General features: G+C 28.9%; 3 protein-coding genes across 3 annotated transcripts in view; 1 reads left to right on the top strand and 2 right to left on the bottom strand.

Moving 5' to 3' along the window:
- Positions 1-1,317: 1,317 nt before the first annotated feature.
- LOC101489318 (RPM1 interacting protein 13-like) lies at positions 1,318-3,052 on the bottom strand. Its single transcript, XM_004502711.4, has 3 exons — positions 2,702-3,052; positions 1,743-1,829; positions 1,318-1,666 (listed from the first exon to the last, which is right to left on the bottom strand). Exons 1-3 carry the CDS (start codon positions 2,939-2,941, stop codon positions 1,520-1,522), a joined length of 474 nt encoding a protein of 157 aa, XP_004502768.1. The 5' UTR covers positions 2,942-3,052; the 3' UTR covers positions 1,318-1,519.
- Positions 3,053-7,916: 4,864 nt separating this feature from the next.
- Positions 7,917-10,894, top strand: LOC101489645 (caffeic acid 3-O-methyltransferase). Its single transcript, XM_004502712.4, has 4 exons — positions 7,917-8,391; positions 9,822-10,132; positions 10,218-10,282; positions 10,424-10,894. The coding sequence occupies exons 1-4, from the start codon at positions 7,973-7,975 to the stop codon at positions 10,724-10,726; spliced, it is 1,098 nt and encodes a 365-aa protein (XP_004502769.1). The 5' UTR covers positions 7,917-7,972; the 3' UTR covers positions 10,727-10,894.
- An 85-nt stretch (positions 10,895-10,979) lies between these two features.
- The window catches only part of LOC101488991 (protein DOWNY MILDEW RESISTANCE 6), a 6,348-nt gene continuing 3,300 nt past the window's right edge, over positions 10,980-14,027 (bottom strand). The window contains exons 3-4 of the mRNA XM_004502710.4: positions 12,953-13,277; positions 10,980-11,498 (exon numbers count right to left, since the gene is read on the bottom strand). Of these exons, the coding sequence (XP_004502767.1) occupies positions 11,247-11,498; positions 12,953-13,277 (577 nt within the window). The 3' untranslated portion in view covers positions 10,980-11,246. The remainder of the gene's footprint in view (positions 11,499-12,952; positions 13,278-14,027) is intronic.

Below are 14,027 nucleotides of genomic sequence, written 5' to 3'. Positions count from 1 at the left end.
GAAAACATCAAAATAAAGGTTGTCTCTCGTGGATCCATGTGTTGAGGGAGTCCAACCAAGTGACCGATGATTTGTGTTGTGATCGTAAGATGCTCACCTTTTATAATAAGAATCAAGACAGCAACAGAATAAAAAGAAGTATATTTTTTTGTTCAAAGTTTGTTTTGGCATGTGATGACTTCTAAATCTTGTTTTTTGTTATATTTGGAGTTTTGGGTGTCCAATTGACATTACATGTGATTGGTTTGAAAGTTTGGACCATTGTCTTCAAGGCTAAATTCAGTCTCTTTCATAATTCAACATGGACTAAAAATTTAAGACGGGGTTAAAATGGGTGACTAGAGTTTTTTCTTGTTTTACTCAAATCATTTAATAAAATGTGTCATACTGAAACTAGGATTAGGTCCTACACACTTAGTCTAATTTTATTTCTATTAATTAAATAAATATTGGGTTAATGCACAAAATGTGGTGCAGAAATCAAGACTAAAGTGGGTGCGAGAAATCTTTACATGGTATGGGTGGCTACAAGGTCCAATGTGTCGATGTACTCGAGAAATGGGGTGCTGTAACAACTTTGGCATAAGTGGTGTGAAACAAGTAGTTACCCTCTTGTTGATTGTTATTTTTGAATGGCTTTTAGAGTTTTGTAACAAATAATTCATTAAGTGAAGACAAATATACTATTAGGAGAATCAATGCTACAAGCCTACGACTAGGATTTTCTTACACATAAATATTAATAAATTATTAACTGAAAATCTACCTCTTAAAACTCTTTTAACTTTTAGGTACTATACAAATATTTATCAAAAACTCTTTTAACTTTTACATACTATATAAATATTTATTGATACAACTCATTTCTTGAGATTTTCACAATCAACAATAATATTTGAACACTATAAATTTTCCAACATTTATTTACCTCATTTTCTCTTTATATTTCTTCTAATCACTATTCACTCATATGAATAATGATCAATAGACATTCCAAATTTCCAAACACTTTTTCAAAAATTCATCTATCTTCCTATCACATATCATATTTTCTTTTTATTTCTCTCTCAAGATGTATATACGTCTATCAAATATATATATATATATATATATATATATGGAAATGCTAACAAGTGCTATTGAGAGACTTGTTAATAAATTGAATGTAAAAATTTGTATATTGGGTAAATTAGTGTCCAATTTTTTTTTTCTTTCGTGGAATGCAATCTAGTGACAAATAGCAGTGTTTTACAAAAAAAAAAATGTTACAAGAGGTATTGCTACCATACCTAAAAAATGAATTCCATGAATGCATACTTGATGGCAAAAGAGTTATATATATCATATATTGTAATTTACTCAATTGCATTTGGTCGTCACTCCTCATCCTTAATAATGTGCAGAGTAAACCAGTAAATTATAATGACACTGTTTAACTACATAGAGAAAAGTGTGCCTACATCAAATTCCAAGTTGACTTCTTGTGTAGCAGCAACATCAGACATATCTGAGTATATAACTAGTGAGTCTCTTCTTTAGCTAAATTATGTTTATACTCGTATCTCTGATCTTCCCAGTAGTCAGAACCATCAGCATCACAATGTGGATCCACAGCTTGTGTCCAGTACTTACAAGGAGCAACAGAATCACATACATAACAGTAACACTGTATTCAACCAAATAGATTATTCAAAAACAAGGTAGAGAATAATAAACAAGAAAAAATAGTACCAATTTATTACCATTTCACAGAAACTTTCGTGAGGTGTAGTGGTGAAGGGAAATTCAATACACAAATGTCTTGCATGCGGGTAATCTCTGCAAGCTACCTACATATTATCCAAAAAAAACATTCAATCAGCATAACTCATAATAACACATTCGAATCCAAAATTGAGATTAAGAACAGATAAAATTTATCTCCTATTAGTACATTACCAATGTCATAAATGCATAATAAAAAATATTGCATTGAAAACCTGTTAGGAACCCAAGAATTGGATTCCTTGATTTAGAGGAAGAATACTAATATTTAGAAAGAAAAGATAAGAAATAATAAGAGAGGACCTCTCCCAAGAAAATGATACACAAGAGCGGATACGCTCCTACAATGGTTTACACCACTCAATTTCTAAAGTTGATAAAAAGTTCCTTTCATAAGGGATGAAACCTTTATTTATAGGTTTCATGTACACTTAGGATAGGAAGGGAAAATGATCACTAACAAACATAATTGTCTAACTACTTATAACAACCTCAACCAATTAACTACTTCTACTAACTAATTCTCCTTTATCTAAGTCCTAACAAAACCATGAAAGTATTATTAATTAAGTGTATGTTTGACTTCGAGGTTAGATTACAAAATCAAGGTAAGGGATTGTTTGATTGCTTCAATCAGGCCCTAATTCATTTTGGACAAACTTTATTTATAAATGAGTCAATTATTTAGGAGCTGAAGGTGTAATTTTTTTATAAAAAATTAATGGCTATTGTACCAAAATCAAATTCGCTATATTTACATCGGCATAGGCAACTAAATCAGTAAGCTAAGAGACGCTTAATTAAACTATTAATTTACAAAGATTTGCTTAAAAAATAATTAAAACAGTGCTACATTCACGGAGACTAATGTATATTTAAACCCTAAAAAACAATAACGATGGGTTTTGTAGGGAGAATGAGAGTTGCATATACTTACTTGACCTTTTTCAGCAATAATAGAGATATCGTTATCATCATGGTTATTCTTGTTGTCTTTTAAGGAAAGCTTTGATATGTCAAGAGAATCAAATGGGTCGAAATCTAAGATGAAACATTCCTCAGTTTCCTCAAAACGTTTGACATCCTCTTTTCTTTTGAGACAAACCACTGCTCTGACTGGAGTTTCCTCCCTCGTTGGCGAAGAAACGACTAAACTTTCGTCATACTCTTGCGCCATTTTTGCTCCTTCTTTGTTCCAAGACAGTGAAAGTGAATTTGATCAACTTCAGAACTAAAACAAATTTTAAATTCCAATTTTGGGACCGTTCGTGTTCCGTATTAATGCGGCGTCGTTTCTTAAATATTTGTTGGGGTTTTCAAAGTTTATGTACTCGTGTACCCCGTTTAAAAGTTGTCCATTAACTTGCTAGATTACTTTCACGTTACAAATTAATACAATTTTTTTTGAATAATTGACACATATCCCTTCATTTTAAAATTTCTTTAAAAGTGATTTTTCTTTTTTTTTGAATCGTAAATTTTTTTGGTAGTTATATTTGTATTGAAAATTTTAAAAATGAATTTTTTTGAGTATCTTTTTTTTTTTATAATTTCTTTTAAAAAATTTATTCACTTTTTTACATTGTTATTTTTTTTATTGAAAAGCACATGAGCAAAAATATATTGTAGAAGATTCACACTCTCGTTTGTTTTGATTTTATCCGGTGATATACATATTGATATTGTTTATGGATATGTTTTTTCAAATTACATTAATTTACAATGTAATATACAACTTTTAATCATATTCTAACCTTTTTTTTCCTTTGAACTCTTATTCATCGTTAATTTCCTCTAATGTATACGAATTGCATCCAATGAAATTGAAACACATTATACCTTATATTGTGCCAACTCACATGCACAAAGTAATCCATAAGAGCTTCTAAGTATACAACGACACGCGACTTTGTCATTACCGACATAGTTAACTCTCTTATATTCATCAACAATATGAGCTAGAGTTTTCCTTGATACAACCTAAATCAAATTCTCATAAAATAGATTGTTGTGCATGTGTCATTTGCAACTTTTGTCTCAAATACCATTTTATCTTCATAATTTACAACCTCAACATCACATCAATCTTATCACATGCCTTACAAAAATATTTTTTATTGTGCTCCAAAAATCTCTTCAGTGACCAATGGGTAGACTCAAATTTAATATTCAAATATATATAAATAAATAAAGATAAATAATATTTAAATAAAAATATATATCAAACATGCATGCATAAACCTAGACATGTATAAAAATAATAAATAAAAAAACAAAGTTTTAATGACATATCTATTGGTTGTAGTATTTCTTAGATGTAACACTCAATTGGTTCATGCTTCAATAAATCTTTCTTTGTAATGAGCAAAACAAGTGTATGTGACATGATAAAAAAATATATTATAGTAGATGTTTGATAGAACATTTGCAAAAGTTGTTCTTGCTCATTCTCTTCATAACAATAAGCAATTTTTCTTATTCAATATATATTGTTTGCATTTGGTTCCAATATATTTGTTGATATGAAGTTGACAAAGTAAATTTATTAAAGATGAAAATACAACTTCAATTGTATTAATCAAATCAAGTTCTCTATTAGTCACAGTCATTTGAGAAAATTAGGTATTTTTAAAATAAATAAATAAAAACTATTTTTAACTTCTCTAATGCCCTACAAAAGTTCTATTGACACTCATAGTCCATGTAAGCAAATACAATGTTGGATGTCAAGTCAGTTGAAGTTACATCAACAATTTCAAACAATGATAACCAATACAAAAGGGAACTTGTTCAACAAAATTATATAGTCTGGATGCGTCCAAAATATGTTCCTCACAACATTTGAGTCTTTACAGGTCCTACTCCAACAAGTATACTTTTCAGTTTCAAGTAACTTAGTAGATGTTGCATATCCCTTTCAAATTATTCTGATATATGGTTCGTCGTTTATAAATTTGAGATATATTAGTCATGTTTTCCTTATTTCAACCTCTCAAAGATGTCAACATGTGCCTTGGTGCAACGTCATACTTTGCCAACATATTTTTTTTTATCTTCTCTTTTAAGCGTTCTACAGATGCATTATTCTCAAAGTTAGTCATTAACTTGTGGTTATGAAGTCTATACATTAAACTAATAATTAATTTATCTCCATATTTCAATAGTCTCGATCTAAGTTTAAACGAACGGTCACACTTTTTAGTTGAAGTCATTGACTTACCTTTATTTGATTTATATTTTTCATCTCTATCACAACTGATAATTAATTTTGACTTTCTTCCTTACTTTGCGGTCTTTGTGTCAGAATGGGTAATGATAATAACAACTCCTCAATTTTGTCGGACAATCTCTCTAGCTCATGATATAATAATTTCCTGTGAGTTAAATATTTAATGAGTTTAAATATTTCAGTCAAATTTACACATAATTGTGTGTTTTGCATCCCTACTTAAGAAAAAAAAAACATACTAGACTTTTTAACAATAAGATGTTTTCGATATTGCAAAATGAAAACATATCGAAATTTTAATTTTTTTTGAAAAATCTGATATAATAAAATAAACTATTGCCATTTTCAAAATTGAATATTCCATAAACTATTAACTACCAAAAGTTCATAAAATAAAAATTATAATACACATATTATAACTACGGGAAATTTTGTATATCGAACTTTTTAAGAAGGAAAATTTCTGTAAAATATTAATTTGTGTACCGAAGTTTTTTTTTAATTATTTATTTAACAATACAATGAAAGAAATTTTAGTTTCCAATGAAATGATGTTTACGTATTTAAATAATATAAAGGTTGAACAGTAGAGCAACTATGAAGAGAATGAAAAAAAAAACATTTCTTTTCTTATATCGATAAAGATAGAGACCGTGGTGTGGTGTGCAACACAATAGTAATGTGTGTAACGGTTCATTTGTCTATTTATTTTATTTTTATAAGTTGTGTTGTTAAAATGAATTTGAATATGATTACGTTGATTTTAAGAAGTAGGATGGTGATTTTTTGAATTTCTTTAACTTCTCTTTTACGATTTTTATGCAATACTCTATTTTTTCTTTGTTAATTTTAGAAACAAAGAAAAAAAAACTATTTTTTTCTCTTCTAAATAATAACAATTTTCCTTACTTTGCGGTCTTTGTGTCAGAATGGGTAATGATAATAACAACTCCTCAATTTTGTCGGACAATCTCTCTAGCTCATGATATAATAATTTCCTGTGAGTTAAATATTTAATGAGTTTAAATATTTCAGTCAAATTTACACATAATTGTGTGTTTTGCATCCCTACTTAAGAAAAAAAAAACATACTAGACTTTTTAACAATAAGATGTTTTCGATATTGCAAAATGAAAACATATCGAAATTTTAATTTTTTTTGAAAAATCTGATATAATAAAATAAACTATTGCCATTTTCAAAATTGAATATTCCATAAACTATTAACTACCAAAAGTTCATAAAATAAAAATTATAATACACATATTATAACTACGGGAAATTTTGTATATCGAACTTTTTAAGAAGGAAAATTTCTGTAAAATATTAATTTGTGTACCGAAGTTTTTTTTTAATTATTTATTTAACAATACAATGAAAGAAATTTTAGTTTCCAATGAAATGATGTTTACGTATTTAAATAATATAAAGGTTGAACAGTAGAGCAACTATGAAGAGAATGAAAAAAAAAACATTTCTTTTCTTATATCGATAAAGATAGAGACCGTGGTGTGGTGTGCAACACAATAGTAATGTGTGTAACGGTTCATTTGTCTATTTATTTTATTTTTATAAGTTGTGTTGTTAAAATGAATTTGAATATGATTACGTTGATTTTAAGAAGTAGGATGGTGATTTTTTGAATTTCTTTAACTTCTCTTTTACGATTTTTATGCAATACTCTATTTTTTCTTTGTTAATTTTAGAAACAAAGAAAAAAAAACTATTTTTTTCTCTTCCAAATAATAACAATTATTATTATTATTATTATTATTATTATTATTATTATTATTATTATTATTATTATTATTTTGTCTCAATTTATAAACTAAAATGTTGAATCTGTATGTCCATGAAATAAAATAAATTTTTTTATATAATTAAGAAAATAAGTAATTGACATTTTTAATTAAGTATTCAAATGGTAAAAATATAACCTTACAAAAAAAAAAAGATGTGTTAGTTTGGCGGAAGAAGAAAATCTACAAGGAAAAAAAAAGTATTTATTTATTTACTTTTATTTCTTTTAATTTTTTATGTAATGTAATGAAAATAGTTATGTAAATATATATTCATCGGTAATTTTTCCTTATGGCATATGAGTATCGTTTTTAAGGTATTAATACCAATTCTACGAAATACTACTTTTCTATGAAGAGCGGGTTAGGATATGACCCTTGGGAAAAGCCAATACTGACATATAACAAAGGAAAAAAGCAATGCCTTCATTTTCAATATTTGATACCAGAAAAGTCCACTTTACCAATCTGTACCATTTTTATTTAGAGTAAAGAAGAACATATTTCAATCACACAAACATGAATTTTGTTTGCTTCTAATAAAAGCCAATCTGAGTTCAACCCGTCACTAATTAGGTCTATTCAATTTGCTTAGAAACGAGGCAAAAAGTATAATATTAACTAAAAAATACTTATTATTAGTTTTAAATTTTAATTTAGTCTATTAATTCTTTAAGTTATAAATATTAGTCTTAAAATATTAAAATATTTAATATTTATAACTTAAAAACTTTAAGTGTCTAACTTTTAGTATAACTTATAAATCAATGCAAAATAAAATAATCGAAGTGATAAAAGTGTAACATTTATAACTTACTAGAATAAAGTAAAAAGACCTTTATCTAGAAGCAATTTAATTGACTAAAAAGTATAATTTAACTTTTTTATGGAGCAAAAAACATTCCTTAAATTCAATTGTAATTTTTTTGAAGTTATGAAGCTAATATAGTATGATAGTATGATTTGAGGTCGTTTTCAGTTTCCAATCTATTAATTGTGAGTAGTGAGTATGGACGTATATCCGATTTCCAAACATGCACGAATTCGTGGTTGTTGGGGTGGGACCCATCTCTAATGGATGCACTACCACATTTATTTATGCATATATATATAATAGCAAGTTCCTTTGTATGATTGAAATCACACCACTACAACCTCATCAAAATCTCATAAACAAAACATGGGTTCAACAGTTGAGACACAAATAACACCAACTAATGTATCCGATGAAGAGGCAGCACTATTTGCTATGCAACTAGCAAGTGCTTCTGTTCTACCAATGGTTCTAAAATCAGCACTTGAACTTGATCTCTTAGAAATCATTGCCAAAGCTGGTCCTGCTGCTCATCTTTCACCCTATGAGATTGCTTCTCAACTACCAACAAATAATCCTGATGCACCTGTTATGTTGGATCGTATTTTGCGTTTATTGGCTTGTTACAATATCCTTACTTGTTCTTTAACTACTCTTCATGATGGAAAGGTTCAAAGACTCTATGGTCTTGCTACTGTTGCTAAATATTTGGTTAAGAATGAAGATGGTGTTTCTATTTCTGCTCTTAACCTCATGAATCAAGATAAAATCCTCATGGAAAGCTGGTATTCATTTCTTTTTTTCTTGCTCTTGCTCTTTTTCTTTTTTGCTTAATTACTTTATGTTGCTCTGTTTTAATGGTATAATTAACTGGCTTGATCAACTAGAAGCTTATATTAAATGACAATTGTTTTGAAGCAAGGTTTTTTTAATGTTCTTATATTATACACTTATGGTAATACTTAAGAGTATGTTGAATCGCTTTAATTATAAGGAAAACGATTTGGCACAGCCACTAAACTTAATGTCAAAGCCCCCAAATTATGAAATGATGAAGTAGAGGGACCCTCCACTTATGACTTATGGTGAGTGGTCACTAATTTACCATATCTGCATTTCACCTACCACCAATGGAGTGTGTACTAATATTCTTGTAAAGCTTCCAATAGCAATATGAACAATTAGAAAATTCCGTATTGGTCCAACTTGTTTGTCAACACTCGAGACTATTTTGGTTTGCTTTACATGTCAACATGAAGCAATCGAGTAGTTGAACTAACTTCGAAATTTTAATTGTTTGGTTGAACTAACTGAAATAGGTTGCAATCTCTTTTATTTATGATTGAAGATCTAGTAATACCTTTTTCCAATTTTAATTGTAAATTTTTTAGGTAAAGACACAAATTGGTCCAAACATTTTTGGAAGCGAGATATCTTAGTCTTTCAGAAAGATAACACTCAAATTAATCTTTGACAGTTACTTACACATGACATATTAATCTCTTTGTTCAGTTTGAGTCTTTACTCAAATTTATATTACAACTATACAAAATATGTTTTCATGCACCTCTAAAAATGGGTCATGTGCGGAAATTCATGTGCTCAAGACCACAACTGTTGCGAAACAATCTAAATTATTGATTTGTTTATATCAGTTAAGATAAAACAATTTAATATTGTAAAAAAATTAATCAATATAATTTATATATATCGATTGTGTAAAACTATTTTACCCATATATCCAATCACATATCATCATATAAATATTTGAAACTAACAAAATAAAATGTCATAATGTTGTGATTTGATACACTGTGTAATTAATGCATATAAATTAATCCTTAAGATAATTATCACCAGAGATTTGCTAATTTAGTAGTATTTCCATTAAATAATGTTTTTAAAAAGTTTTATACTGCAAACATTCAAATAGATACAATTTAATTTATTTATCATATAAATTACATGAAGCGAAAAAATTGAAGTTATGTTTATGTGACTGTGGTCTATAACATTTGTAGAAAGTCATATATATAACCAATATGTATAGACTTTCTGGTGGGAAAAAAATGTAAGGACTTGGTGGAAGTTATGGTATGTGCTTGTAATCTATAACATTGTTTTCACTAAAAAAGAAGGTTTGAGAGATTTAAAATTGAAACAAAACATTAGGCAAGCAATCAATCAAGGGCTTAACATAATAGTGTTGTTTTAGGTACCACTTGAAAGATGCAGTCCTTGAAGGGGGAATTCCATTCAACAAAGCTTATGGAATGACAGCCTTTGAATATCATGGGACAGATCCAAGGTTTAACAAGGTTTTCAACAAAGGGATGTCTGATCACTCTACTATCACAATGAAGAAAATTCTTGAGATCTACACAGGTTTTGAGGGCCTTAAATCTCTAGTTGATGTAGGTGGTGGTACTGGAGCTGTAATAAACACCATTGTCTCAAAGTATCCTACTATTAAGGGCATTAATTTTGATTTGCCCCATGTAATTGAGGATGCTCCATCTTATCAAGGTATGATCTTTAATATAATTGACATGCTTAGTTTACCTATCATTGTATTGAACAATTAGTATTTAGGCTTTAATGTTTCTTATAGGAGTGGAACATGTTGGTGGAGACATGTTTGCAAGCATTCCAAAGGCTGATGCTGTTTTCATGAAGGTGCATTTTATAAATCTAGTTCAATATTTTTTGGCCTTTTTTCTTTATGTAGGAGTTTTATCATTTAATTTTGACACACTTCAAATTATGTTCCTCTTGTGTATATGCTAATTATGATGATATCTCGTTATACATATATAGTGGATTTGTCATGACTGGAGTGATGAGCACTGCTTGAAGTTTTTGAAGAACTGTTATGAGGCACTTCCAGACAATGGAAAAGTGATTGTGGCAGAATGCATTCTTCCAGTGGCTCCAGACTCAAGCTTGGCAACAAAAGGTGTGGTTCACATTGATGTGATCATGTTGGCTCATAATCCAGGTGGAAAAGAGAGAACAGAGAAAGAGTTTGAGGCACTTGCTAAAAGTGCTGGATTCCAAGGTTTCAAAGTTTTCTGTTCTGCTTTCAACACATACATCATGGAATTTCTTAAGAAGGTCTAAGTTATTTGGTGTATTGTTAATGTTGCATTTGATTTTTGAGATTGTGGTTGTGCTTCTACTTACTAAAGCTTCCCCTAAAATGTGATTTCCACTTCTATTCGGTAGGAAAATAATAATGAGAATGTTCATTGTAATACTGCCAATATAATATAAAATAACATTGTTTCATATTGTGGATTATATCATTATAGTTTTATGCTTTCTCTTCAGTCTTCAATGCCTTTTCGTTAATAATGAAATTCAACTCATTAACTAACGATGCCAAAATATATAGTAATGAATTCATGAGAAATCGATGATTGTATAACATAAAAGTTATTGTGTAACAAATTAACTACAATTTGCAATAAGCTAGTGCTTTAACAAAGAAATAGTAGAAAATTGAAAATCATACGTTGCATCTATAAGGATTGGATAGGAAGAAGGGAGAGTAAAATTTGATTTGATTTTATCAAATAGCACCCTCATTTATTACCCTTATTATTATTTTTATTATTATTGTTTTGTGCCAATCTCATCTTTAAGGTAACTTGTTCTTAAAAAGTTCCAAACAATGATCTTGGTCCAAGTTCCTACTCCAAAACTTGCTATAGTATTCTGCATATGTATATCCTCTGTATACGGCTCCAGATCCATCTTCTGTGAGTGGCTTAGCAGGACATATCAATGCTTCATTATCTGGGCAGAGAAAGGAAGCCACAGAAAGTCTTGGCTTATCAACATTCACAACAGCCCGGTGCCAAACACTCTTATAGAGCCCATTACTTAAAGCCTGCAAATACCATCAAATATGTTCTTAAAACTATAGGCACCTAGATACATATCATTTATGTTCATGGACTTTAATGACACAAATGGACAGTAGCGAATCTTGCAAGAATTTCAATTTTAACAAATTTTACAATTTTCACAAGTCACACAATTTGCATAAATTTTTAGAACGTCACACAATTCAATCAAATAAAATATACTCATTTTTTACAATTTTCATCTTTGTCGAAAACTTTGTTTTTGAAAAATGCATCAATTTACTGAAGTTTAAATATCGTGTTGCTCATAAAAAAATACACATTAATTAAAACAATTCACAATTATAAAATATTATCATATTATATCACATATCAATAGTTAATATGTACAAATTTGCTAATAATTAATAGTTGAGTTGCTAACTAAAGTATTAGAGTTTGTTTGTTGTATTAATTTTTATTGTTTATTAGTATAAATTCTAATAGAGGGATAACAAATTGAGGAGATATCTGATATAAGAGAAGTACATAGATACATAAGTGTAGAGAAGAGAGGCGAGATGCGATGTGGTTTCTAAAAAAATCAGTATGAGAATATTTTAATAATTTATCACTATTATTTTGATAATCCATTATTATTATTATTATTATTATTATTATTATATATAGGGGATGTCGTGGCTCCCGATCCGCCACCGGATGTTTTTCATTCCAATATGAAAAGTAAATGAAAAGTATGCCCATGTCTTCATGGATTTATAAACTGTCGGCTTAGTCTAACCAGCTCAATTATGTGTAACTTAAATATTATGACTACCATTTAGTGCGGGATTCCACATGTGATTGGTGACTATAAAAAGATATTTGTTTTGAGAGGTCAATCTCTTAAATAGATAAGACAACTCCAAGAGTATGTCAGAAAATTGAAGCTAATATGTAAAAAAAAATTGAAACCTACTTGTCTAGACAAATGACCTAACATTTTACACTATTTTTATTTTCTGCCCTTAACCATTTGTCTCTCCATTTGCTACAAAGACTCAACAAAATTTGTTCTAAAACATTGATTTTATCACCCCTTTCTTCTTTTTATGTACTCTTCTTTTGTTACTATATATCCACTTATATGCAAAACTTATACGAAATTTGCTCCATGATGTTTATATGGTGGCTTATATGCTCCCCTGTTTGTTCATTCACTATCAAATATACTATCAGAAGTTAGAATCTGGTGGTGTATTTACTCAATTTTACAGCACCGGACACTAGGATTTAATAAAAAGTAATTAAAGTGAGCAGACATGGGAGCTTGATGAACAACCACTAAATGTTTATGCTAAGGTAAGCCTGTCCAAGCCTAGATGTAAAAATCTGCAAAAACCAATGAATTAAGCTTGGGCTTACACCACAAAATCTGCTAATGCTAGATTTGACTCATATGATAGGACACTTTATAAATGAGTAGTTTATTACGTACCTGAATTTGATCACCTATGTTAATGACAAAGGCGTCAGGGTGAGGATGAACCGCAAGCCAGTTGCCATCTTTGAGAACTTGGAGGCCAGCAACATGAAGATCTTGGAGGAGAATTGTAAGTGCATTTGGGTCTGTGTGCCCTGGCAATCCATAGGTAAGTTCTGGTTGTGGGCATGGTGGATAATAGTTCACTGCCATGTGCTGCCCTTGTTCTCCTAAAGCATTCCTTATGTAATCTTTTTCTAGGCCCAAACTCTCTGATACGTATTCTTCTATTCTCAACCCCAATTCCCTAACTACTTTGCAGTAATTTGCCACTGCTTCTCTGCCATTGCCAAACAAATTATCATGCATCAATACTAAATTATGTTCACCTCACTATTAGATTATGGTGGGAACTTCTTTACTACTTCTCTCTTCTTAAAATAATACTCACATTCCACAATTTCGTGCAAATTAAAAAAAATAAATATAAATGAATAAAATATAATAGTGATTCTATCAAATTATTATTAATTTTGGTGTATGTCAATTATATAGATGTAAAGTAAAAAATAATAAATTAGAATATATATATATATATATATATATATATATATAATGTTAATTAGAGCATACAATTAAAAAAATTACATTAAAAATTAAAAAAAGTAACAAATTTTGTAGATAAATTACTTTTGTAAATATAACGGTTATCGTAAGATTAGAGGAAATATCATTTACCAGAAAGAGCCTTTCCAAAATAAATTGAAAAATAGATTGATAAAATGATTAGACAATGTTTAATTAAGTATACAAAATTCATTGACTAAAAAATTTATGGGTATAAAGAAAAATAATTGGGTCCATAAATTTGTTAAAACTGTGTTTCTTTTTCATATTTATTTCTAGTTATTGATAAGTGTGAGAAAAAAAATTAAGTGTATGTATAATTTCAAATTAAAAAATTAAGATGAATCACGGTAATTTTACAAAAATTATAGTATAATTTTTGTAAAATCTCAATGTCTCGATATGATTTCAACAAAGTTATTGTGATAACAAACATATATTAAATAAATTAGTGATAGATGTT

The sequence above is a fragment of the Cicer arietinum genome, chromosome 5, assembly GCF_000331145.2.
Source record: "Cicer arietinum cultivar CDC Frontier isolate Library 1 chromosome 5, Cicar.CDCFrontier_v2.0, whole genome shotgun sequence".
In the NCBI taxonomy this organism is placed as follows: domain Eukaryota; kingdom Viridiplantae; phylum Streptophyta; class Magnoliopsida; order Fabales; family Fabaceae; genus Cicer; species Cicer arietinum.
This window is presented reverse-complemented; position numbering and strand designations above follow the sequence as displayed.

Bases quoted from the DNA above. Each gene is read 5' to 3' on its own strand.
- LOC101489645 (XM_004502712.4), top strand. From the start codon at position 7,973: ATGGGTTCAACAGTTGAGACACAAATAACACCAACTAATGTATCCGAT. The intron at 8,392-9,821 runs GTATTCATTTCT...GTGTTGTTTTAG, and splicing joins AAAATCCTCATGGAAAGCTG to GTACCACTTGAAAGATGCAG. The intron at 10,133-10,217 runs GTATGATCTTTA...TGTTTCTTATAG, and splicing joins GGATGCTCCATCTTATCAAG to GAGTGGAACATGTTGGTGGA.
- LOC101489318 (XM_004502711.4), bottom strand. From the start codon at position 2,941: ATGGCGCAAGAGTATGACGAAAGTTTAGTCGTTTCTTCGCCAACGAGG. The intron at 1,830-2,701 runs GTAAGTATATGC...GATAATATGTAG, and splicing joins TTATTGCTGAAAAAGGTCAA to GTAGCTTGCAGAGATTACCC. The intron at 1,667-1,742 runs GTAATAAATTGG...GGTTGAATACAG, and splicing joins ACGAAAGTTTCTGTGAAATG to TGTTACTGTTATGTATGTGA.